Consider the following 23,823-nt stretch of genomic DNA (forward strand, 5'->3'; position numbering starts at 1 on the left):
AGAGGAGAAACCGAAGGAACAGTCTCCACAGGAGCTTTAGGTCTCTTAGTAGACTGTGCCAGTAAATCCGAAGTAGATTTCTTATCTAGCGCAGACGAAATTGACAACACTACATCGTCTGGAAAGAGGTTATCTTCACAAAAGGAGCAAACAAGAGAGCAGACTTCTGTTGGGACGTAACCCTTTTAGAAGCAAAGGAGCACCAAAGTTGCCTTTTCTTAAGGGTACCAAAGGCGATGAGCGAAGCTAACTCATCACATCCATCCCTAATGGATTTGTCCGCACAGGACAGAACACCAATCCAATCCTCCGCTAACTCCTGAGAAAGAGAAGGACAGTCTTCGATCTTGGCCGCTAAAGCGCCAATAGTCCAATCAAGGAAGCTAAAGACTTCCAAAAGTTTAAATTGATTCTTTACAACGTGGTCCAACTCAGGCGCTGTAAAGAAAACTTTCGCTGCGGCGAAAGCAGATCTTCTAGAGGAGTCGATTAAAACTGGAGAAGTCTCCCTGGGAGGAGGCAGAAACTCCCAGAGAAGGAGCTTCCCCAGTTACATAAAACCTATACCTCTTACGAAGCAACTTAGAGGGAGGGTAAGCAAAAAGAGCCTTCCCTAAGTCTCTTTTCATAGACATCCATTTCTCCGTCTCTTTCAACGAATGTCTAACCGCTTTAGATAGAAACAAGTTTTGGGAGGAGAGGGTCTGAAGTTTTCCTCCTCATCAAAAAAAAAGTCGAAGTTGGGGAGCGCGGGGCCGCTTTCTCAAAATAATCTGGATAAGCTACCAGAAGAAATCTAAGGAGACGTGAATAACACGAGAGGTGATGTGAATCCTCCTCCTCTACTTCTTCTTCATTCTCCGATACCGCCGAAGAAGTAGACGGAACTACAACCGGATCTGAAGGTTCGAACCACCCGAACCACCCTTAGGACTCATTCATCCAGTTGGTTAACATCTCTAACTGCTTGCGCAAAGGCGCCAGAGACGAATCAAAAACAGTTAACGTAGGCTTGGAAGAGCCTAAATGTTCAGCAGGAGGCGGAAAAAACTACTTGCGCCTCGCTCGGAGCCGCCGAAATTCGAGGCGAAACAGGCGCATCAGGCGTAACAGACGAAAAAGCGCCTAAAGAAACACCCTTAGAACTGCTAGCTACAGCGCTAAAACCACAATCTCTACTAGTAGATGGAGCCGAAAAAGGCACAGATTGAGGCGACGAACGAGCCGCTAATGGCCGCGGCGCAACCCTACTCTCAGGCTCCTTATACCGCTTGACTGGAGGAGGCGAAGAATCGGCGCCTGAACGCCTCTTTAAGGGACGCGAAACAGGGCGAATCTCGCCAAGAGCGCCGCGCGACCGGAGACGAATCGCTTGAATCATTCGAAAGGCGTCTGACCGCAACACCTTTCCAACGCTTAACCGAGCCCTGTGAGGCGCAACAGGCTCAACAAGAGAGGCGCCTGTCTGTGGGCCAAATCCCGATCGACTCCCTTGGACTTGCGGTATGTCTTCTCCCCGGTGCGGGGGAGCTAGCTGGACAGTGACCTTTGTCTAGGAGACGTGTCAGGACAGACAGACGCACCCTCAACTACACTCTTACCTGAAGCCGCTTTCTCCAAAATGTCTTAAACTGAATTACCAAGTTGCAAAACCGTATTCGCTAGTACCGAAAAATTTCTGATCTAGCCTCGATTCCAGACTGGCAATGGTGTCGGAAGAAACTACACGGGAAGACGGAGAAGCGGGATTAGTAGGAGGAATAGGAGGTGTAGTTAAAGGAGACATAACAATTTGAGGAGAAACAGGAAGGAACAGAAGCATCGCAAGACGAAGCGGAGCTAAGTCTACTTTCCCTAAGCGCTGCTTTTCTAATTCTGTCTTTAGCTAATTTCTCCGAGTATGAACTAAAAAACTTCCATTGAGAATCAGTCCAATCACTACACTCGTTACATGTTCGATCTGCTGAACAAACCTGTCCCCTACACTTAAACACATTTAGTGATGAATCAATCATTCTAACTTGGATAATCTAGTTTTACATCCTGAGATGCAAAAAACCTAACTCCCGACGGACTAGAATCCGACATGGCAACGCCTAAATAAAAGCAAAATAACAACAACGCCAAAAAAAAAGTGTACTTCACCAATTCCGAAGATCAATTTCACAAGAAAAAAAGCGAAGCAAAGTCATCCAACCGCACGACCACCGATGTTCACCGGACGCCGGCAGGAAAAGAATTGGATTCACCTGGGCAGTTGTACCTGGGTTCTCCCAAGCGAGTGGAGGGAGATGACGTCATCACCACCAGTGTTGGCGACGCCGACGCGCTAAATTTGAATTTAGTATCCTGCCGCTCGTGGAAATCACGGCTCTATAATTGTTCGGTAAGACACTACAATAAAAACCCAGTTTACCTACATCAAAACTATGAGAAGAAAAAGTAGTTGTTATGCACATTCTTTCTGTTGGTCAAAGCAGTGATCCCTTACCCAAATCCCATGTCTTTTCATCAGGAAGTGGGAGGGTATTAAAGACTCAACAGCAACTACCAAAAATAGTTTTCCAACATCAAACATGGTTTTTTGATAGTGTACCTTCCGTCTCGTTCAAGGAAGGCTTTACAAAGAAATTAACAGGTGACAAAAAGTTCTTGAATTTTAATCCCACAACAAAAACAAAAATTTGTCCAGGGTCAAACCACTAGTTTCAAGGCCCCATTCTTTATTCCAAATACCTTTAGGCTTGGTAGCAAAGAACAAGAAACTAAGTGTGAACTCACGTTTTATTGAGGTGAAGTTCTGCGGTGACTTACCTAAGCATGCTGAGTATGGTTGCAGTATATGTCAAACCTTCCCAAGCGATAGTTAGCATACCCACTGGTTAGGTAGACCCGTAGTTTGCTGCTGTAGCGCCTACGGGTCAAGACTATCCGTGCCACCTACCAATACACAGTATGTATAGTTGAATTTGTTAGAACTTCTGGCAAGTGTGGCTAGTGTAGGAGAAAATCGACCATATAGTATTCCATGATTGTTGCCAGCCCGTTTGAAATCAATGCTGTGTCCTCAAAGGGAAGACTTGAATTGCCTATGGTGTCGCTGAAGTCGACCCTCAACCTTACCATTCCTATTGGTATCCACCGCTTTCTCTGCCTATGCCCTTGATAGGCATTCCATTTGTTGCTTTACTTTCCTATATAAAGGTGCTTGGACCTTGTGAAAACAAAATATTATCTTGCTGTTGTTGTTATCTGTTTTTGAAGGATCAATCCGTTTTTAAATACTTACCTGTTCTTTGAGGGAAAAAGACTTAATGGGTGACTGAAGGCTTACCTTTTTATGGGAGCCTTTTTGGGATTTTGTTTCTTAAATTCCCCTTTTTCCAGAAAGAGTGCCCTTATACAATTCTCTTGGTGGGCTTGGTCGTTAAGCTTTTAATCACAACAGATTCCTCAAACAGGTCCTTACATAAAGGGTTACTATGTAATAATGAAGTTATAGTTTGAAGTGACTAGTTGGAGTCCTCCAATGTTTCCATTCGCACTTTTATGCGCCACTCTAGAAAGATAGAATGTTTGCCACAGTTCTTCTCATATGACTTTGACCACAACAGCAACAATTGTTCTGTAACAATTTGGAAGCTTTTCGATGGCAACTTCCAGAAGGTGGTAAAGGTTATAATACTAAAGAGGTGGCTCCTAGTATGATATTCTCCTGAGGCTGTTGCCTCCGAGATTCTTCTCATAGGCGTCCTAAATTGCTGTGTAGCTTTAAATAAAGAAAGCTTTTCCCATTCAGAAGGGAGCTGTAGTGTAGCTCATTCCTTGGAGTTTTCCAAAACTGGGATGACCTAGGCAAATGGTTTAATTCTGCCATTGTCTTGGTCTTTAATCAACTACAAAATTCTGATAATCTGTCTTTACAAGATAATAATTTTGAAAATGAAGGGACAGAAGGCTGGGATTTCTTGGTGTGAGCAACTTTGGTCCTGGTAAAGGGTGTCTTTATACCTTTTAATGTTACACACAAAGGTAAGACGACAGTTTCTGTTAGTGGTCTTTCACAAGTACAGCTTTGACTGTAGTTTTTCTCTCATAATTAGATATTCACTGTAAGGAAAGAAAATGCACACTGACGCATCTAAACCACGGATCAGTGTATCTAACCAAGGATTATTAGTATCATCAGGGATGAGTACTGGAGCCCCTGTCATGTTTTGATTTGAAGTTTGTATTCAGAACTGACCAATTAGGGGTTTCCAGTCAGAATTCCAACAAAACACCTTATTTGGGCAACATTTGCATTCCCTTTCACTTTTTGGGTTGCAGGATGCAGTACTTGTACAGTACTGCTCTAACTTAAATTAGTTTACGGAATCATGCATCATGTCCCTCATATATTGTAGTTCTGTGGCAATGCCATTTTCTGAGGTTATTTATTTAATTTTCTTATAAATGCCGCAAGCTGTATATCACATTTAGGGAAGCTTGCCCATTTTGACTGAACTTCAACAACTGAACTGTAACTGCCTCTTACCAAAGGGGGCAGAAGTCCTGGGCAAGTTACATTATCCCACCGAAAATATAGTAATTTTAGTTGGAGTCAGATGGATCCTAGTATCCCTTTTGAGGGAAAGATCCCTTCAGCATAGATAGCTGCAAAGGAGAAAAGAATTCCTTCTAGAAGATTTGACCCATGGGTACCTGAAATTTTGTGTTCCTGATCCATCAGGGTTCAGAAGGGTCATTTCAGTGGCAATGGCGACTTCATATGCCACAGTAGGAATGTCTCTATGTAAAAATTCCTCTACTTCCTCTGCGGGGTTAGCCTGGGAGGTAGTTGGGACTGATGTTACTGGGTTTTTGCTCAAACATAAAACACCTGAAAGGTATAGGGGACTGATGTTACTGGGTTTTGACCCAAACATAAATCTTGATATGACAAAAAAATGGGTACATATTTGCTGCCAGTTTTGCGGGAAGATATAAGTTCCCCTTTCCTTAGTCCTACCAAACCCTAGGAATCAAAGGACAGCTTAAAATGAGCGGTTTCATCCTTAAACCTGGTTACCAGTAGCAAACTACAAGTTTATACATATCTGTCGACCAAGCAAATTTTCATTTTTTTTACTCGACTATACCCATGGCAGGTATGAGCCATACCCATTAGCACAAAATGAACTGAGCAACTTGAAATGGAACACTTGAACTAAGGGTCCTGGATAATGGCAGCCCTGTAGTGATATAAAGCAACTTTTTATTAGAAGCTCGTCAGTACTGAATTATTAATGAGGGACACCTCTGTAGTTCCTCATACGGTTTCTATATTTATAAATAGATTCTATTAGAAATCTATGTTAACTTAAGCCCTTTGAGGTTTAAATTAGTTTGACAGCCATATATGGCTGTATTAATCCTTTTGCACTGATTATGTAAAATTCTAATTTGAATTATTATACCTTTCGGAGTAATATCCTATGTACTAATTTGTTGAGTTGGCCCAAGCCACTGTTTTAAATGGCTTTAGGGTATTTAATTATGCCTGGGATACTGTTTATATCCAGTTCTAGGCTATTTGGAATTAACTACTGCTTAGTACACCAACAATAGGATATTCCCTAAATTGTTCTCTCTTAGTCTAGTATAGAGTATTGCCTAATCCAGATTATTCTAGATCAAGCGTAAAGGCCATACTATAAAAACAGAGTTACTTATATGTAAACTCATAGTTAGGCTAACATCTTTTTTCTAGCCAAGATTGTTTATATCTAGCCCTAGGCAATTTGGTCTACTATATAAAACAACTTTCTAATGTGAATGTGAAACTCACCGAGGCTATTGTCTAATCCTGATTAACTGGCTTACCTTTAATGAAATGGGATTAACCAGCTGTAATTTGTAGCCTTCAAGATAGGCTTAAGTAAACAGGCTATATAAAATGATATTGTTATGATACAATAAAGTTTTGTACATACTTACCTGGCAGACATATACATACTTAGCTATAGTCTCTGACGTTCCCGACAGAATTTCAAATCTCGCAGCACATGCGACAGGTAGGTCAGGTGATCTACCCTTCCTGCCGTGGGTGGGGGCGGGTGTATGAACCAATCCCTTTTCTAATTCAGATTTCTCTTCCACCTGTCTCCTGAGGGGTAGGCTGGGCAGGCCATTAATCGTATATATCTGCCAGGTAAGTATGTACTAAACTTTATTGTATCATAACAATATCATTTTTGTACATGAACTTTCCTGTCAGATATATACTTAGCTGATTGGCTCCTTTGGTGGAGGGTAAGAGACAGCTAAAACATATAGTAATAGAAAAACAACACATGTTGTAGGATATAAAAACCTTGGTTCTTACCTGGTTAGGCAGAAGACTCATGGATACTGTGTATGAGTCTGCATTGCCTGAAGAGCTACAGCGAGGGCGTGACCTGTTGCTGAAAGACTCTTCGGATCTACCAAAGGGATTTGTCATCCAGTTACATGGCAGAATCCAAGTAGGATCTTGTCAAAGGGGTTGCGCCGCTTACATGACAGAACCTGTCCACTACAATTACAAGGAGCCAAAACAATCCAGACCATACGAAAGAGATGCATACCCACATCCTCTTTCATCCAACCATAAAAACACAAACCAAATAAGATTAAAAATAGCTAAGCTAATAAGGATACGTTTCAGCTCCCTGTCCCAGCACCGATACCGCAGATACGTAGGGTCCTAATGCGAAGCACTTATCATAAGTGACCCTGACGTCTCTCAAGTAGTGGCTCGCGAAGGACCGAGTTGCATCTCCAATACGTCGCTTTCATCAGGTTTTGCACAGGACTCTCTGTGCTCTTGCCCAATAATTTGTGCCATCCCCTTGATCTCCAGGTCTCTGGGCCAAGGTTTAGACGGGTTTTTGTTCGTTAGCAAGAACGGAAGGCTTAGAGGGACACCGAATTATGTCCTCTAAAGCCAAAAACCTCTGATGATGGCTAAAACCTCACTAACCATCTTTGCCGCAGCTAGAGTGGTTAGAAAATTAGCCTTTCTGGTTACGTGTATTAAGTTTACAGAAAGGAGAGGTTCGAAATGCTTTGACATCAGGAACTTCAGACTACATCTAAGTTCCATGCCGGAAGCTTCGATCTAAAAAATTTTCAAGATTTCACAGACCTCAAAGATCGTGAAGGGCTTTGTTGTTTGTTTACAGATCCGAATCTCTGAGCTAGAGGCCGTCAAATACATATTTCCGTATTCTACAATAGTTGGGACTGCTAGCTTATCCCATACTTCAGACGGAATGGGAAGGCGGTAAAGTTCAATTCAGAGCAGAGTCAGGAGGAACGCAGTCATTCTTCCTGCCCTATGTCCAGAAACGGTGGCCCACTCCGATTGGTACACTGCAAAATATGCAGCACTGCTTGCTTTGGCAATGAGACTTGCAATTAATCTTGAAGATCCTCTCGCTTCTTGACAGTCTGAACGCATTCAGACTCAGAGCGGAGAGATTTAGTACCTCTCGAAGTGAGGCTGTTAGAGTAGACGATTCTCTCTGGGAAGGGTCCTTGGAAAGTGCTCTCTGAAGGACGTGACCTCTGTGAATCCAGCCTCTCGAAGGCCAACATGGGGCGATCAGCGTCTTTCTCACTCCCTCTGACGCCAGCGATTATCTTATCACATTTCCTAAGCTTTTGAATAGGGGAAAAGGGCTACCAACTATCCCCATTCCATACTATAGGATGGCGTCTATTGCTACCACTCTCGGATCGAGAATAAGGGCGCAACGTAGAGGAAGCTTCTTCGTCTTCAATATTGCAAAATCTACGAAAGGACGTCCCCAAAGTCTCCACAACTCTCGACATACTTCTAAGCGAGGATTACTCAAACGTCAGTAGTTGCTGCCGTCGATCGAGAAGATCCGCACGGACGTGCAATCGTGTAACGAACCTCTTAAGGATCGTTACGTCCGTGCCTATGCCGATAAACCATCTCTCTTTCTTGGGATATGAGAGAGCTGCGGAATTATCTGAGATGATTTGGACCACTCGACCAAAACCTCACTCTTCGAGGAACTGGAGAGCCAACAAATTGCTTCCAATTCTTTTAGATTATGTGCCAGGACCTCTGTCCGGATGCCTGGCTCCCTCTCAGTATCACCTGAGGTGATCCTTAAACCCATTGAGAGACGTTTAGAATTATCTCTAAATCTTTGATGTATTTCAGTTCTCCTGTAGGAAAAACTGTAGAGGTCTGAATTGCAGTCTATTCAGGGAAACAAGCTTCTCCAGCGAGGAAATGGTCCCCAGCAGACTCATCCATTCCCTCACTAAGCATGCTTCCTTCCCTAATAAGGCTGCGCTTTGCATAAGCAGGAGAGCATTATTATAGTGCTATGCTGCGGTAGACTCGTACAGAATTCTGTTACAGTGCGGTAAGCAGCGCCGAACATGTCTAAGAGATATCTCTGTTGAAAATTTCTTAGCAAAAGGAAGTCGTTTTTATTCATGATTACCAGAAATCCCCTCAACCCGAGGAGAAAGTCATGATTGTAGGGCAGAGATACGGTTGCGTAAATCAATCCCGCGGGAGAGAGAGACGTTAACCGACTGAGCAGTACAACGAGCTACCTAACACTGAGTTGGTGACAGTGTGAGACACTGTGACAGTTACAGGCAGCAGCTTATGTTCACCTTCTCACAGTCTTATGCCGAGTTGCCAGCTATTCTATTCATCTAAGGAATAGAATTTTCCATTATTTGAACAGAAACTCTCAAGTTGGCATATTTAAGCGAAACGAATTCGCTAATACAGAAGCTGATTTTGTGTTGTCGTAACATTACGCTTAATTAACCAAATGTTAAATCGGAAACTCCTGGAAAGTTGCCGGGAGGGTAGTACCGATAAATATACTGCATCATCCACAATGACAGCAACCTCTCGTTTCGCACTATTCTGCCTGAGTTACCAGCTACTCTCTTCTACGAAGGAATAGGTTCGTTACTATTATCGATCATAAGAAAATTCTCAAGCAGGCATATTTAAGCGAAACATAATCGCTACATGCAGAAGCTGAGTAGGTGTTGTGTAACAATACCTTCAAGCATTGTCCCTTACACCGGAAACTCCTGGAAGTTTGCAGGAAGGATTCCGATTAAATACACTTAAAATAACAGTCCTTTCGGTTGCCATCTGTAGAGGTAACTACGATATGCGTATATGACTTGAACTTTACATTAGTAATATGACGCGAAGATAAAATACATTTCTGGGCTCAGCTCGTGTCGCTGCGCGAAATATCCTTTAATCTATTATGTCTAGGGTAAATGTACTAACACATACCAGAGAATAAATAAAATAAAAGAAAAAGGTCAGTATAACTGACTCGCTCACCCTCCAAGAGGGTGTCGGTATGAACACTAGGCGAGTGAGACCACTACCACGAGCCAAATGCCAATAGAAATCTCCCACTACAAAAACCCTCCAAGAGGAGAGCCGACCACAGAGTGAGCAGCTCGTACTACTACTACTCCATCCATGCTGCCGACTGCTGCGCCTCTGGTGGCCATCCTTTTCAGTTTAGCGCACACGAGTCACACGTGCTATTTTTCTCTCTGTGTTTTTTGTGCCCTTTCGTTGGATTTATCTATAATGGAGCGTGCAGCTATCGCAGCAGCTAAGTTAAGTACTCAGTAATTATGGTTAGTTGGTTTTTTCCGGCCCTGAGACAGTATTTGCCGTTTTTTTAGGTATAAATACGTTACTCTGGGTCGGAAGCATGGCAGCATGGTTCTGCCTCATGGTGGGTTCGTTCCTGGTCGGTCTCCCATACCTAGAAACATCCCTTATCTATGTACGCTCTATATTATTTATCCGTTTTTACTTACGTTAGGGTACTGTCTACTCAGGTTTGTCATGCATGCATGTCTTTTACCTTATGTAGGCTTCTTCTTTCCAGACCCTAGTCCCGGCTCTTAGTATCGGCCTCTGACTAGCTTTGAGTGGTAGACTTTCCTTCGGGTTAGTCGTACACTCCTGGATTTTTTTTCTCCTACTATATTGTTTTCTTTCTTTTAATTTTATTTATTTGTACCATGTATTTTGTATGGTTAGGTTAGTTAGGCGTCTGGCTTAGCCTAGGTCCTGGCTCATTGAGCCTATACTACCGCCATCAGTTCGGTTGCTTCCCTATAGCATCTCTCTGATCAGTTGGTTTTGGCCCAGTGGGCCTTTATGCTACTGCTTTTTCAGTTCAGTTGCTTCCCGATAGCATCTCTCTGATCAGTTGGTTTGTCCTAGGCTTAGTGTTTGTTTGGTCTTACCGCCTCGTGGTCACTACGCGATCACGAGTCAGCCAGACGCCTGCCCAGTCACCTCCCCCCCCACCCCCTTCCCCCCCCTCCCGCTCTTCCATAGAGTCGGGGGAGGTGGGTGGGGCGGTCTGCCCATGCTCGCTCCACATACCCGAGCCTGCTTCCCTCTCTCCCCAAGGCGGAGGGGCCAGGGAGACGGGACAGACCCAGACTGGACTCGACCTCTCCGGCTTCTCGGTCCGGTCCGGGGCCGGGTGGTAATGTGGTGGGGGGGTATGGCCGGGGGGTATGGCCTTTCCCCCCATCCGTTGCTTCCTTGTCGCTCCGTGTTCGCTCGAGCCTGTATGTCTTCTCGCTCTTTCCCACCTTACTAGGGCTCCTTTCATGATCGGAGTCCTGGCATCCAGCGGAAAGATGTTAGTCCACCCAGTAGAGTGGACCGGAACATACAGTGGGTCCCTGCTAACCTTACCGTATTGCCGAGTTACTACACTCCGCTACGCACTGGACTTGGTCCGGTTCGTTTGAGTTTTAGGTTTAAGTGTTATTAGATTAACTATAAGTTTATCTTAAGTACCTTAAACCTTCCCCCCCCTCCCTTACGTGTCTTACCGGATCTCTCCGGGATTATAGCCTATTCAGGCGAAGCAGGGGGGGGTTATGCCCAAATTTTTTCCGAGCTCCGGCATGCAACGGAGTTCTCTGTCCTTTAGCCTGTAAGTGATATTCTTTAAGATACTCATGTGTCTTCCCACTTACAGACCACCAACTGTGAGCATCCGGGATGGCGCCGCCACACTTCAGGACCCATGTGGACACGAAGTTTGCCGGTCCCATGCTCCATGCGCGACTCTGCACGGGGACATCCAGGTCTGGTTACCATGAGACGTGTACCATATGTTACGATCTGGTGAGCCAGCTTTTAGAAGGGGTAAGTATTCCATCTCCGGTAGCTGCTCCGTTTCTGTTTTAGTGCTTAAGTTTTCATCATTCACTTTAACTTAAGGCATCTAAGTTTAAGTTATACTTAAGTTTTAGTTTTAAGTGATTCTTAAATCTAATCTACGCCCTCTCTTCCAGGCGCCGGCAGTGAGGGATACCGCACTGGCAACCCTGCGGGCTGGGTCGGCGGTTTTGGGAAGAACGCCGCCAAGGGTATGCCCTACATCTTAGAGAAGCGGTTGGCGCTGTTAATCTTCCCCGGAGGCAAGGCGACAGGATACGTCGACCCAGTAGAGGCTTCGGCCCGACTATCGCCTTCATCCAACAACAGCTGGCTGCCTCATTAACTGACCAAGACCAGGATATCTCCACGGATGTCGCGGCTTTAGATATTAATGTGGAACCTATGGTAGGTGTAGAACGACCTGTTGGTCGAGGTAGGTATGGTGGACACCCAAGGGTCACCCTTGGGCGTAACTGTTTCTTCTACTCCTGCAACCTCTCCATCCTTCCCAAGGCTTTACAGGTGATGAATTGTATACTCCTCTGACGCTTCGGTTAGACCTAAGGTCAAGGGTCAAGCAGTGAAATCCTTGTCTAAGACGTCGTCGTCGTCTAAGAAGACGGCTTCGGCGTCATCCTCCTCGCGTAAGTCTCCGGCTGGTAATCCCGGAGCAGACAGGTCTAAAGCTTCTAGCTCCGGCTCTAAGTCCTCGAGGAGTAAATCCTCCAGAGAGAGATCTCGCCCCCCGGCAGAGTCACCAGTTCCGCTACCCTTGGTTCCGATTCAGAGCCACCCCTCCACCTCCGCAGCAGCTCCGGCCTTGGACTCCAATGCTGGCCTGTTGCAACAGGTGGGTGGGCGACCTGGTTGGGTCCCTAAAGAGTAGCATGGAACAAATGATCTCTCGTTTGTCTGATAGGATTACTTCCCAGGACTCCATTATAGCCGGACTGAGAGAAGCCCCTCTAGCCTCTCCTCCACTTTCCAATACGAGTGGAACTCAGCTTCCTCCGTATGACTCGCTACCTCCGTTCTCGATGAACAATCCATGGAGAGTAGCGTCATACGCCCCCTTCCAGGACGGTCTCATTTCTATTCCGGAATTTGGAACTCGAAGGATAGAGGACTTCGAGTTCTACCCGGAAGACCTCCAGCCTCCGTTCATAGGCTACGCAAGGCTTACAGCTTCAGCCATGGTTCGGATGATAGGGTACCAAAGGAGACAGTCTCTATTCACGAGACCAGGCTCAGAGAGAATGGCTCAGGTGTTTAGAGGACATGGATTGTTCTAATACCAAGATACAACCTTTTAAGAGTCCTTTACCATTTTCACAATGGATGAGAGTACCCCGCTCGTTCCTGACAAAGATCGCGAGGTCTACCATCCCAGCGGCCCAGAAAAGGGGGAACCCATGCCTCAATTGAAGGAAGCAGATCCCACATCTCCGTTGCTCCCCTCAGCCGGAGAAATTGAATGGGAAGACTTGCCGAACACCTTCTCAGCTGGCAAACTCAAACCTGACTGTGCTATGGAGCAGTTTGGTGAAAAGCTACCCAGGCTCCCAGATAGCCTTATTCAGGCTGAATTTGACGCGAAATCGCGATTAGCCAGGTCAATTAACTCTATGGCTATGTCCGAGGTAGCAACCATAGCCTATGGCTCAGAACCGCTTTTAAACTCATGACCAAAGCCCTGACTCAAACGGTACAGTCGGATATGTTTGAGTTTGCCACTGCTAGAACGAATTGTAGGAAGCATGTCCTACAAGAGGCAACCATTCGACATGAGCCGAATAGGTTACTCTCGTCTAGCATCTGGGGAGCAGATCTCTTCCCAGAAGCTATGGTGAAGGAAGTCCAGTCAGAGGCTACGAGGCTGAACCAGAGCCTTAAGGACCGTTGGGGCCTTACGGCTAAGAGGAGGCAAGACCTAACACCTAAAGGTAAGGGACAGAGGAAACCTAGGCGTTTCCATCCTTACCAGAAAAAGCAGCCACGCTTTCCTCAGCAAGTTCCAGCGGTGCCCTTAGTGCAAACAGCCCAACCTTCCACTTCTAAGGCTCAATCACAACCAATTTATGTGATATCCCCTCAGCCTCAGCCCTCCACCTCTTACGCCATCTCCTCAGCTTACAATCAAGCCTTCGAGAGTCAAGCTTCACAGAAGTATGACCGCTCGGGTAAGGGAGGCAGAGGTAAGCGTTCCTTTCGTGGGAGAGGGTCGGGAGGCCCCTTTAATAGGGGAAAGCACTTCAGAGGAGGTCGAGGCGGTTACCAGAACCAATGAAGAACTTCAGGTAGGAGGGAGGCTGTTTCACTTTCGCCACCGGTGGAACTTCAGCGAATGGGCTCAGAGCATAGTGTCAAAAGGCCTGGGTTGGAGCTTGTGACGAACCCACCTCCATCCAAGACCTTTCCGTCAACTTCCTTCCAAGGAATTGACAGAGTACGCAGAGGACCTCCTTCAGAAAGGAGCTATAGCGAGAGTCAAGAGATTAAAATTTCAATTTCAAGGTCGCTTGTTCAGCGTGCCAAAGAAAGGCTCACAAAAAAGAAGGGTAATCTTAGACTTGTCCCGCTTAAACTTAGCCATCCGCTGCGACAAGTTCAAGATGCTCACGATCTCGCAGGTGCGGACCTTACTTCCCCGTGGGGCCGTCACACCTCTATCGATCTTACAGACGCCTACTATCATATCCCTATTGCAAGACACTTCCGTCCATATCTGGGTTTCAAGATAGGAGACCAGGCATTCTCCTTCAAGGTAGTTCCCTTCGGACTCAACGTGGCACCCAGGGTGTTCACGAAAACTAGCGGAAAGTGGTAGTGCAACAACTCAGGTCACAAGGGATTATGGTAGTAGCGTATCTCGACGATTGGTTGATCTGGGCTTCAACAGTCGAGGAATGCAACAGAGCTACACTGAAAGTGATTCAGTTCCTGGAATATCTAGGCTTCAAGATAAACAGGACCAAGTCAGACTCACTCAGAGTCAAACTTTCAGTGGCTGGGCATTCAATGGAATCTATCCTCCCATACTCTGTTGATTCCATCAACCAAAAGGAAAGAAATAGCGCAGTCAGTCAAGCAATTTCTAAGTCACAAACTGGCGTCAAGGAGAGCTCAGGAGAGGATCCTGGTTCTCTCCAGTTGCATCAGTGACGAACGTCTTAATGAAAGCCAAACTGAAAGACCTAACCAGAATCTGGCGCTCACGAGCAAATGTCAGGTCAGGGACAAACTATCCTCAGTCCTCTGATTCTAAAGAATCGACTTACGGCCGTGGGCGAAAGTCAAGAATTGTCAGTGTCAGTACCCCTTCAGTTCCTCCACCAGGGATCACCATCCACACAGGACGTGTCCTTAAGCGGTTGGGGAGGGTATTCCCAGGTCAAAAAGGTTCAAGAAACTTGGTCACCTCAGTTCAGTCAGTTCCATATAAACGTTACTGGCAGGCAATGGCAGTGTTCTTGACTCTAAAAAGGTTACGCCCACCAAAGTACTCCCACATAAAGCTTAGTTCTGGACAGCGCAGTGGTAGTACATTGTATAAACAGGGGAGGCTCCAAGTCACGTCATCTAAATCATGTCATGGTAGCCATCTTCTCCCTGGCAGACAAGTTTCAGTTTGGCATCTCTCCTCCACTCACATAGCTGGAGTGAGAAACGTCATAGCAGACGCGTTATCCCGATCAGTGCCTCTAGAGTCGGAATGGTCACTGGACAAACAGTTCGTTCCAATGGATTCTTCAAACGAGTTCCAGGGCTACAAGTGGATCTCTTCGCATCTCAAGCGAATCACAAACTGCCGTGTTATGTAGCCCCCACCTGGACCCTCTGGCCTATGCCACGGACGCCCTGGCTCTAGACTGGAACAACTGGAAGAAGATTTATGTCTTTCCTCCAGTGAATCTTCTCATGAGTTTTAAACAAACTCAGAACATTCAAGGGTCAAGTGGCTCTAGTAGCCCCAGACTGGCCGAAGAGCAATTGGTATCCCCTAATTCTGGAGCTGGGCCTTCGTCCTCTTCGGATCCCCAATCCCAGGCTCTCCCAGTCAGTACAAACGAAGACTGTGTTCGCTTCCTCAGGGATTCTCAAAACCCTAACTTTATGGACTTCATGAAGTTTGCGGCAAAAAGAGATGCGAATATTGACCCTCAGAATATTCTCTTCTTGGAATCCGATAAAAGGGATTCAACTTTGAGACAGTATGATGCTGCTGTCAAAAAAAAAAAGTTAGCAATCTTCCTGAGAGAATCAGATATAGAATCATGACAGTTAATTCAGCTATATCCTTTTTCAGATCCTTATTTGAAAAAGGTTTAGCAGCTAGCACGATTACGACAAACAAGTCAGCCTGAAAAAGATATTTCAATTTGGGGTTCAACATAGACTTGACGGATTCCTACTTCTCGTCTATTCCTAAGGCATGTGCTAGACTTAGACCTTCGTAAGGCCTACGTCAGTTTCATGGTTCTTAAACGATGTTCTAAAACTGGCTTCAGAAACCGATAATGACACATGCTCGTTTATAATGCTCTTAAGAAAAACCCTATTTTATTAAGCTTAGCTTCAGGAGCAAGAATTTCAGAACTGTCGGCTTTATCCAGAGATCCGGATCATATTCAATTCCTTCCCACAGGGGAAGTCCTACTTTCTCCGGAATGTAGCTTTTTAGCAAGAATGAAGATCTTTGATGAGGTGGAAAGAACCTTGGAAGGTACTACCCCTTCCCACAAGATGTATCTCTTTGCCCAGTTACAACCTTACGAGCCTTTCTGTCCAGGACCTCCTCATCTTCATCGGGTCCCCTCTTTAAGAGGGAAAAAGGTGGAACTTTATCCATTAAAGGCATCAGGCACAAATCCTGTACTTTATTAAGCAAGCCAATCCTGACTCTTTCCCGAAAGCACATGATGTCAGGGCAGTAGCCACCTCAATTAATTATTCCAACACATGACATTCGATGAGTTGAAAAAGTATACCGGATGGAAATCGCCGACAGTGTTCAAACGTCATTACCTTAAGTCCTTGGAAGCTCTGAAATTTTCAGCAGTAGCAGCGGGTAACATAGTTTCCCCTGACTCTAGTTAATTTGTAGTAGAAGATTCAGTCCTCCTTTCTACCTGCCTCACCCAAACAGTTCGTCTATTTCCTGCCGTGTTCATTTACATTCACCTTGTGTCTTAGCTGCTTTTATGATGATGTAGTGGGTGCCCTTATTTTTTTTGCTAGGGACACTCACAGATGATTATAGATATTGATCTCATGGATGTTACCCCCTTATTTTTATGCTAGGGGATACATTATTTATAATGGTTACGGGTTTTGTATATTAAGTCATATATTCTTCCTTATATATTATCATTGTTGATTAATTTGTTCATTTGATTATCTTAATTGCTATTATATTTTGATACATACCTTTACACAGATACCATTTTGTTACATGTAAAACCAATTTTTACCTCTGTACATATGTAAATTACCTTATGATAAGAAACATGATTAGAATTAAGTGTAATTTAAGCATATTTCTAATTTGTATCACTGTGTATTTGTATCTTTTTAGCAATTATATTCTTTTTTATTATTTATTTGTTTTCTCTTTTATTTGAGACTATTCTGATTATTTTATTACTTTTGTTTACAATCTTGTGCTATTTCTCTGGTACGATTTCGCGCAGCGACACGAGCTGAGCCCAGAAAAGGGATTTTGACGTAAGGAAAAATCTATTTCTGGGCGATTGGCTCGTGTCGCCAGCGAAATCCCACCCTACCCATCCTTCGCCCAAGATTGTCTGCTAACTTCAGGATGGCCACCAGAGGCGCAGCAGTCGGCAGCATGGGATGGAGTAGTAGTAGTACGAGCTGCTCACTCTGTGGGTCGGCTCTACTCTTGGAGGGTTTTTGTAGTGGGAGATTTCTATTGGCATTTGGCTCGTGGTAGTGGTCTCACTCGCCTAGTGTTCATACCGACACCCTCTTGGAGGGTGAGCGAGTCAGTTATACTGACCTTTTCTTTATTTTATTTATTCTCTGGTATGTGTTAGTACATTACCCTAGAAATAATAGATTAAAGGATATTTCGCTGGCGACACGAGCCAATCGCCCAGAAATAGATTTTTCCTTACGTCAAAATCCCTTAAGTATTGCAGTCACTTGAACATCTAATTCTCTACTACATTCTTTCCTCGACGAGGAAGAGAGAGAGAATGGAAATCGACTGTCTTCATTCGTCTTTGCCAAGAGAAGGAATAATATTATTCAAATGGAAATCCTCAAGTGAGAACCGAAGATCGAAAAGGAAAGTTCAAGCTTCTTATGATATTTGAACATAAGACTTCATGGACGTAGTCTATAAGTCTTTTTCCTGGATGAGCCTCTGACTAATGAATGAGAGCTCTTTCGAAATTTTGTTACTTATCCGCTATGCGATAAAATGTTATTAAGAACTTTGTCAATGAGAACTAACCCAATTGCATGACGGAAAGTAATCCAGGAATTCGAGCATATAGCCTTCCCGATTCCCGCAGAAATCAAGGAAGGGGCAGGATTCCTGATTAGAGACTGGGCTTACGACAGGAAGGACCTTAATGTTCCCTTCGGCAGCGCAATCCCGAAAGCAGACGAGGCATTTTAGACACCGAAATCTGCTTACAGTTTTCCTGGAATTCATCAAGTGATGGATTCTATTGAACGCTCCCTTCGTAGAAAGCGAAGTAGACATCTTGACGAGACCAAACTCCTTCCTCTACTTCGACGGACCACCCTCTTGAAGAGCGTTCTTGCAGGAATCCTGCCGAACGTCTTGATGCGTAGGGACGCCTATCGTTCTGAAGAACGTCCTGGCAAGTGCTCTACCGAGCGTCATGACGTGTAGGATGCCGAGCGTCTTCAAAAGCGTCCTCGCTAGCGTCCATGGCGAGCGTCCTCGCTAGCGTCCTGGCGAGCGTCCAGATGTGTTAAGACATCGAGCGTCTTCCAAAACGCTTATCAATGTTTATGACGTCGAGCGTCTTCTGAAAGGCCACCCGAAAAGCGTCCTGGAGAGCCGCACGCTGCTCCTGAAGTGTGAGAGCACTATAGGAGTAGAAGTAAGGCTATCGTCTCCAAGACGGCCTTAAAGACTTTCGTTACCTTCTAACAAAGACGGTGGCCGCCTGTGCAACAATCTTGCGTCTAGTAATGCAAATGAACATATCCAGAAACGCGCTCAAAAAAGGAACGCCGAGCGTTCCGAAAGGCATCGTCGCGAGGTGCTTGCCGAACGTCCTGATTGCATTCTTTGAGCGTCTTGAAGAGCGTCCGGAATAGAAGAGCGACGAACATCAAGGAGAGCGTCATAGTGAATGACGTGCGTCAACCACGAGTAACTTGAGAGGCTTCCTGGCGAGGGGGAGAGCCGCTCATGAAACGCGAGCGTCCTAAGCATAAGTACGGTGATCGTCATCAGGACGAGTCTTAAGGACGTTCGCCACTCTTGACAAAAAAAACGACGGACCGGCTGTGCGACATCTTGCGTCTTTGTCACGCTCATCGACACTGCAGAAGGGCATTTAAAAGGACGCCTGTGTGTTCTTGGGTATGAGGAATTCTTTGCCCTTCTCCTGTCGAAAACTAGTATAGTCTGTCCAGTGTCATCTCTGTCCGCTGACAGAGCGTCCCTTAGGGACGAGTAAGATACGTCTTGGCGAGCTGTTTGACTATGCAAATCAGCTTGCCGGACATCAAGCTTATGAGCTTGAACAATATCCCGTTTCGTAGTAAAGCGAACGTAACATAACGTATACATAGCGCCATGAGGGGAGGAGGAAACCTTAGCCGATGACAAATAAGACCTCCTTGGAGCGTCCACCAAATTGGCGAAATCTCCTTGAGAAGAAGACGGTGCTTTCAATCCTGCTTCTTCTCCTGTTTTCGTACCAGATCCCAGCTCTCCCTTTCAGTCTAGATGGAGGAAGTGCAAACGAAGTCTTCCCTTTAACCTTCCTTGAATCCATCCAATCCTGGACTCTCTTAAACGCTCTCTTCGCAGAGAGCGAAGTGCCATCTTAACGAAGCCAGGGGCCTTCCTGGCCTTCGATGAGACAAATTGTGAATGGTGGAGCGTCTTGGAAAGCAAGAAAAACAACTCCTTGCTACACTCTCTTGACCAAGACGACAGCCGCCTGTGCGACATTTTGCGTCTTTGTCACGCTTATCGATTATTTGGAAGTCAAGCCGAAGGGACGCCAGATCAGTACTCTGACGCTCCCTCCTGACGAGAGAGGGACGTGAAGCATCCTCTTCTCTGAAGCTTCTTTTTTAGAGGGCGCGAGTCCTTTCGAGAGCTCCAACCTTGCGGGGAGGACGCCTCGGAGGACGAGAGCAATCTTTCATGATTCGTGCACGTGCACGATCTTTGGCAGCCTTATCCTGCCGAAGGGACGCCAGATCGGTGGGGGGGTTCTGTAACCCTCCTTCGGTTTCAACTTGCTCCCCCTCCTGGTCCTGGGAGTCCGACAGAGGTTTATTAGACCTAGAGGCGTTATAGACCGATCTGAGCCCCCTCCACAACACTAGGGGCAAAATCAACATCACTACACTCACAACACTGATTGGAGAGCGAGCACTTTTTCAAGCTTACTTGATGTAATCCACCATAATAGAAAGGGCATTACTTCTCACAGAACTTCCTCTAGGCCCGTAAGCCATACCACAGGGTTTTTAGGCAAAATAAAGTCTACTGGAGGTTAGTAGGTCATTATCCTAATTCTGTTACTGTGGAGGAAGACCTCCTGATTCTATCACGCTCTAATATGCGTACATACGAATCATACGTCTCTTTCGGAATCAGTCAACATTACACTAATTACATTGATCTTTCAACAAAGAAAAACAATGTAAACGTCTGTATACTAAGCGATGTCTACCGAATGTTTTCGGTAGCCTCCCCTTACCCGTTGCAGACAACAAAGTCTGAAACTAGGCTAACTAGATTCAGACATCATAGCAATGAAAAAATTTTAATTAATTTATGATAGCGTATGCCTAGCCACAAATCCAAGTCAATCATCAAAAAAAAATAAGTAGGATACTTAAGCGGCTAATGAAGTTTCAAAATCCTAGGCGGAGGTAATGGAAACAGGTGTTTTCACTACCGCAACAGAGAAAAATCTGAATAGAAAATGGGAATGATTCCTGATATCCGCCTCCCAGCGGCGGGAATGGGTACTAACCACCTGGCCGCCCACTGCGTGTGCCGGGAGTTTTGAAAATTCTGTCGGACTTCGGAGAGAATACAGCTATATATATATATATCTGACAGGTAAGTTTCATGAACAAAACTATGCCTAAGAAGCGTGCTTGTTCTACATGGATTCTACGACCACAAATAGACGTCTGGATTAGGATACACTACCCTAATCCAACCAGAATGGACAGCAGTAGTCTTAAGTTAAAGATTTTAAAACCCTGTTTCTCAGCCCAACAACTTACTAATTTATTTATTGTTAATTGCAACGTTTCTCGGCTACAGTCATCCAGGTGGCAGCAAAGGATATTGAAAAGTCATCCACAAACAGTGTCTTTAAGACCTCTCTTGGAATAACAGCTGCAACACTGTTTATGGCCAGAGCAAAAAAGTGTTACATTGAGAACACTGCCTGGGGAACACCTTCTCTTTGGTACCTTTTCTCTGATAAAGTACTGCCAATTTCAACTTAATGTAAACATGGTTTAACAAATAAAGGTAGTTTGCCTGGTAGACCACCATTATGCATAGTCCTGAGAATCCCACCATTATGCATAGTCTTGAGATTCCACGTCTCCAAGCAGTGCCGTACGCATTTTCTATATATATAAAAAAACACTATCACATGATGTTTTTGGAGGCAAATGCTTCACAGACAGAGGCTTCAAGTTGCAGTAAGATGTTGAGTGTGGAGTGCATTTTTTGAAAACCACACTGAGAAGGTGTTAGAATATTGTTTACCATTTTTTCCATCAATTTACATAAACACCCAGTTAAAGCAATGAAGCGGTAACTTGCTGCAGAGAGGATCTTTTCCAGGCTTAAAGAATGGTAACACAGTACAGTTGAACCTCTTAAAACTACCATTCTGTGGTCCAGGAACTCCTGTGGTTGGCTTGATTTTATATCAGCCGCCATTTAGTTTACTGCGCCACCACCAGGGTAGTGCCATGTATTGTTTACAACTTCAAGACCGCAAAAATTATGCCATCTCTCCTTTGTTTTTATTAAAATAGCTGTTAGTAATGAAAATATGCAAAGTCAAGTATGTTTTTTATATTAGCCTTGAAGGAATAAATATATTTTTTAAAATATCCACTGAAAAAGGCTCTACCAAGTCAAAATTTTTAATCTAAACGAGAAATTTGGCATGCACGCATTTCTGTGCTTGAGATAAGTGATACAGTTTTGATCATTTCTTTCATGTAACTGTATATTTACTTATTTGATATGCCACCCATGAGACCATATGATGCTACAGGTAAGAAGCACAGCCATTAACCTTTATCTATGCTAGAAAATGTTTACTATTTCATTAGGGAATAGTTTAGTCTTCATTTTTCTCAATAGACAGCGGCCAGTGTGCTGTTTATGTTTTTGACGGTGTGACATTCAAATGCACTGGTTGGATCTGTGGTCCTTCACAGTTTCCAAAGTTGCTGCCTCCCTGGGTTCAATCATCCGTGGAGAGGACTCTGTCTTCAGGAGACTGTGCCAGTCCAGAGGTAGGGCTATCACCTACATCGTCACGTTGACACTTCGCCAAGGCTTCGAGAAGGACATCCCATGAGAAGGAGGATGTCAGGTCAGAGGGAGCATGGGGTACAACGGGATCAAGGCAGAATGTACCACAGTAGGGCCCACGGCCATGGCCATGCTCCCAGTCGACATTGTAACCGTGAACAGTCACAGGAGTAGTCACAGAGGCACTGAAGTGGGAGATCAACTCCCAGACTGAAGGAACCCCGGAGAGACTTATGGAGGGCCAAAGTTCCCTATGCTGGCCTACCAGGCATTGATTCTTCAGCCAAACCTGAAAAAGTTGTGTTAGTTGAGGCTGTCTCTCTTCCCTCCAAAGGGGATTCCTCCCCCCGTAGGAACAGACCACCTGCAAGTCATTGTCTTGGTCCATTGTCCAAACACCGCCCCCCACACTCACTCTCTATTGACAGAGCAATAGGAGATTGAAAAAGAGTAACCTCTCCCTGAGGCAAAGGAGCAACAAGAGGCAGTTACACTGGAGAAAGGAAGGGACTTAATGGATTCGCAACCTTCAGCATCACTGGGGGCCTGTAACCCTCCAATGATATGCGGGAGGCCTTCCTCTTGTATTACCTCTTCCGAGTGACTTACACTCACTGCTCTTAGGGCCAATCATAACACTCATCGCAAGTACTACTTTGGTTGCACTCATGCTGCGCACAAAGAATGCATAGGGTGTGAAGTATCAATTTCAAGAGCAGAAAGGAAACGATTGCAAGGAGCATTCCGGGTGCCGAGGCAATGCCGCAAGGCACGAGGCTTCCCCCCCTTTGGCTGTAATGAGTCATGGGTTTGCATATGTAAATCAACAATATGCAATCACAAAATAATAAACTTAGAAAAATACTACAAAGAATTATCACACAGAAGAACAAGGATCTAAGAGGAGAGTTGAAAACTGGTTTACTAGGCAGAGGCAGGCGTGGTGTGCGCTTGTCTGAAGGCCAGAAGGTAAGTGAATGTATTGTTGGATGGAAAGGTGGGACTCCCCACTCTACTGTCGGTAGTTTACCCTGTTACAAACTGAACGGCTGGTTTCCAGCTGCACTGAAGGTATTTCCATATATAACGACTGAAGGTTTGTATTCGTGTAGGAACACGTATATACTTGTTTAATGTATAAAGGTAAAAAAAATATCATAAAATTATCTACACTAACAAATATAAATATTAATCATCTACACATGCACTCACAAATTCTCACCTGGACAACATTTGACGGCTGGATATGATTAACTGCTCTGGCACGGATTTTCCCTTTTTGGTTAATATCCACCCTCAATGCTTCATACATATAAGTAGGATTCATGACATGGACAACATAAGAACCAGAAGGAACATTGTTGATTACAAATGAACCATCTTCTCTGTTGGGACAAAAGACAAAATGTCAAACATTATTGGTTACCAAAAATCTATCATTCTACTAGACAATCCAATGATTATGAACAAAATCAATACAAAACATTATATGTAGTATATCCAAATGTACAACACACTGTCTCCAATGAGGGACTATAGTATATCAATGCTGTGGACCCCTGTATTCACAGGGGACGCGTACCAGACCCACCACCGAATAGCTAAAATCCAAGTTGCTTATAGTACCTGCTATTTTTTTTTTATTATCAAAAAAAGTGCATTTAATCATGAAATAAGAAAATACAGTAATCTGTTGATATTTCTCATAGAAAAATACTTTGAAAACGTGCATTTCCTGCGAATATTGGGTAGATATGGTCCTCAGAGAAATCCGCAAGTACATACACGAGTTCGTGAATGTTGAGAACGC

General features: G+C 44.7%; 1 protein-coding gene across 1 annotated transcript in view; it reads right to left on the reverse strand.

The window, feature by feature from the left end:
* The window catches only part of LOC135219731 (ER membrane protein complex subunit 7-like), a 133,465-nt gene that overhangs the window by 73,070 nt on the left and 36,572 nt on the right, over positions 1-23,823 (reverse strand). The window contains exon 2 of the mRNA XM_064256738.1: positions 23,236-23,398. Within this exon, the coding sequence (XP_064112808.1) occupies positions 23,236-23,398 (163 nt within the window). The remainder of the gene's footprint in view (positions 1-23,235; positions 23,399-23,823) is intronic.

The sequence above is a fragment of the Macrobrachium nipponense genome, chromosome 1, assembly GCF_015104395.2.
Source record: "Macrobrachium nipponense isolate FS-2020 chromosome 1, ASM1510439v2, whole genome shotgun sequence".
Taxonomy (NCBI): domain Eukaryota; kingdom Metazoa; phylum Arthropoda; class Malacostraca; order Decapoda; family Palaemonidae; genus Macrobrachium; species Macrobrachium nipponense.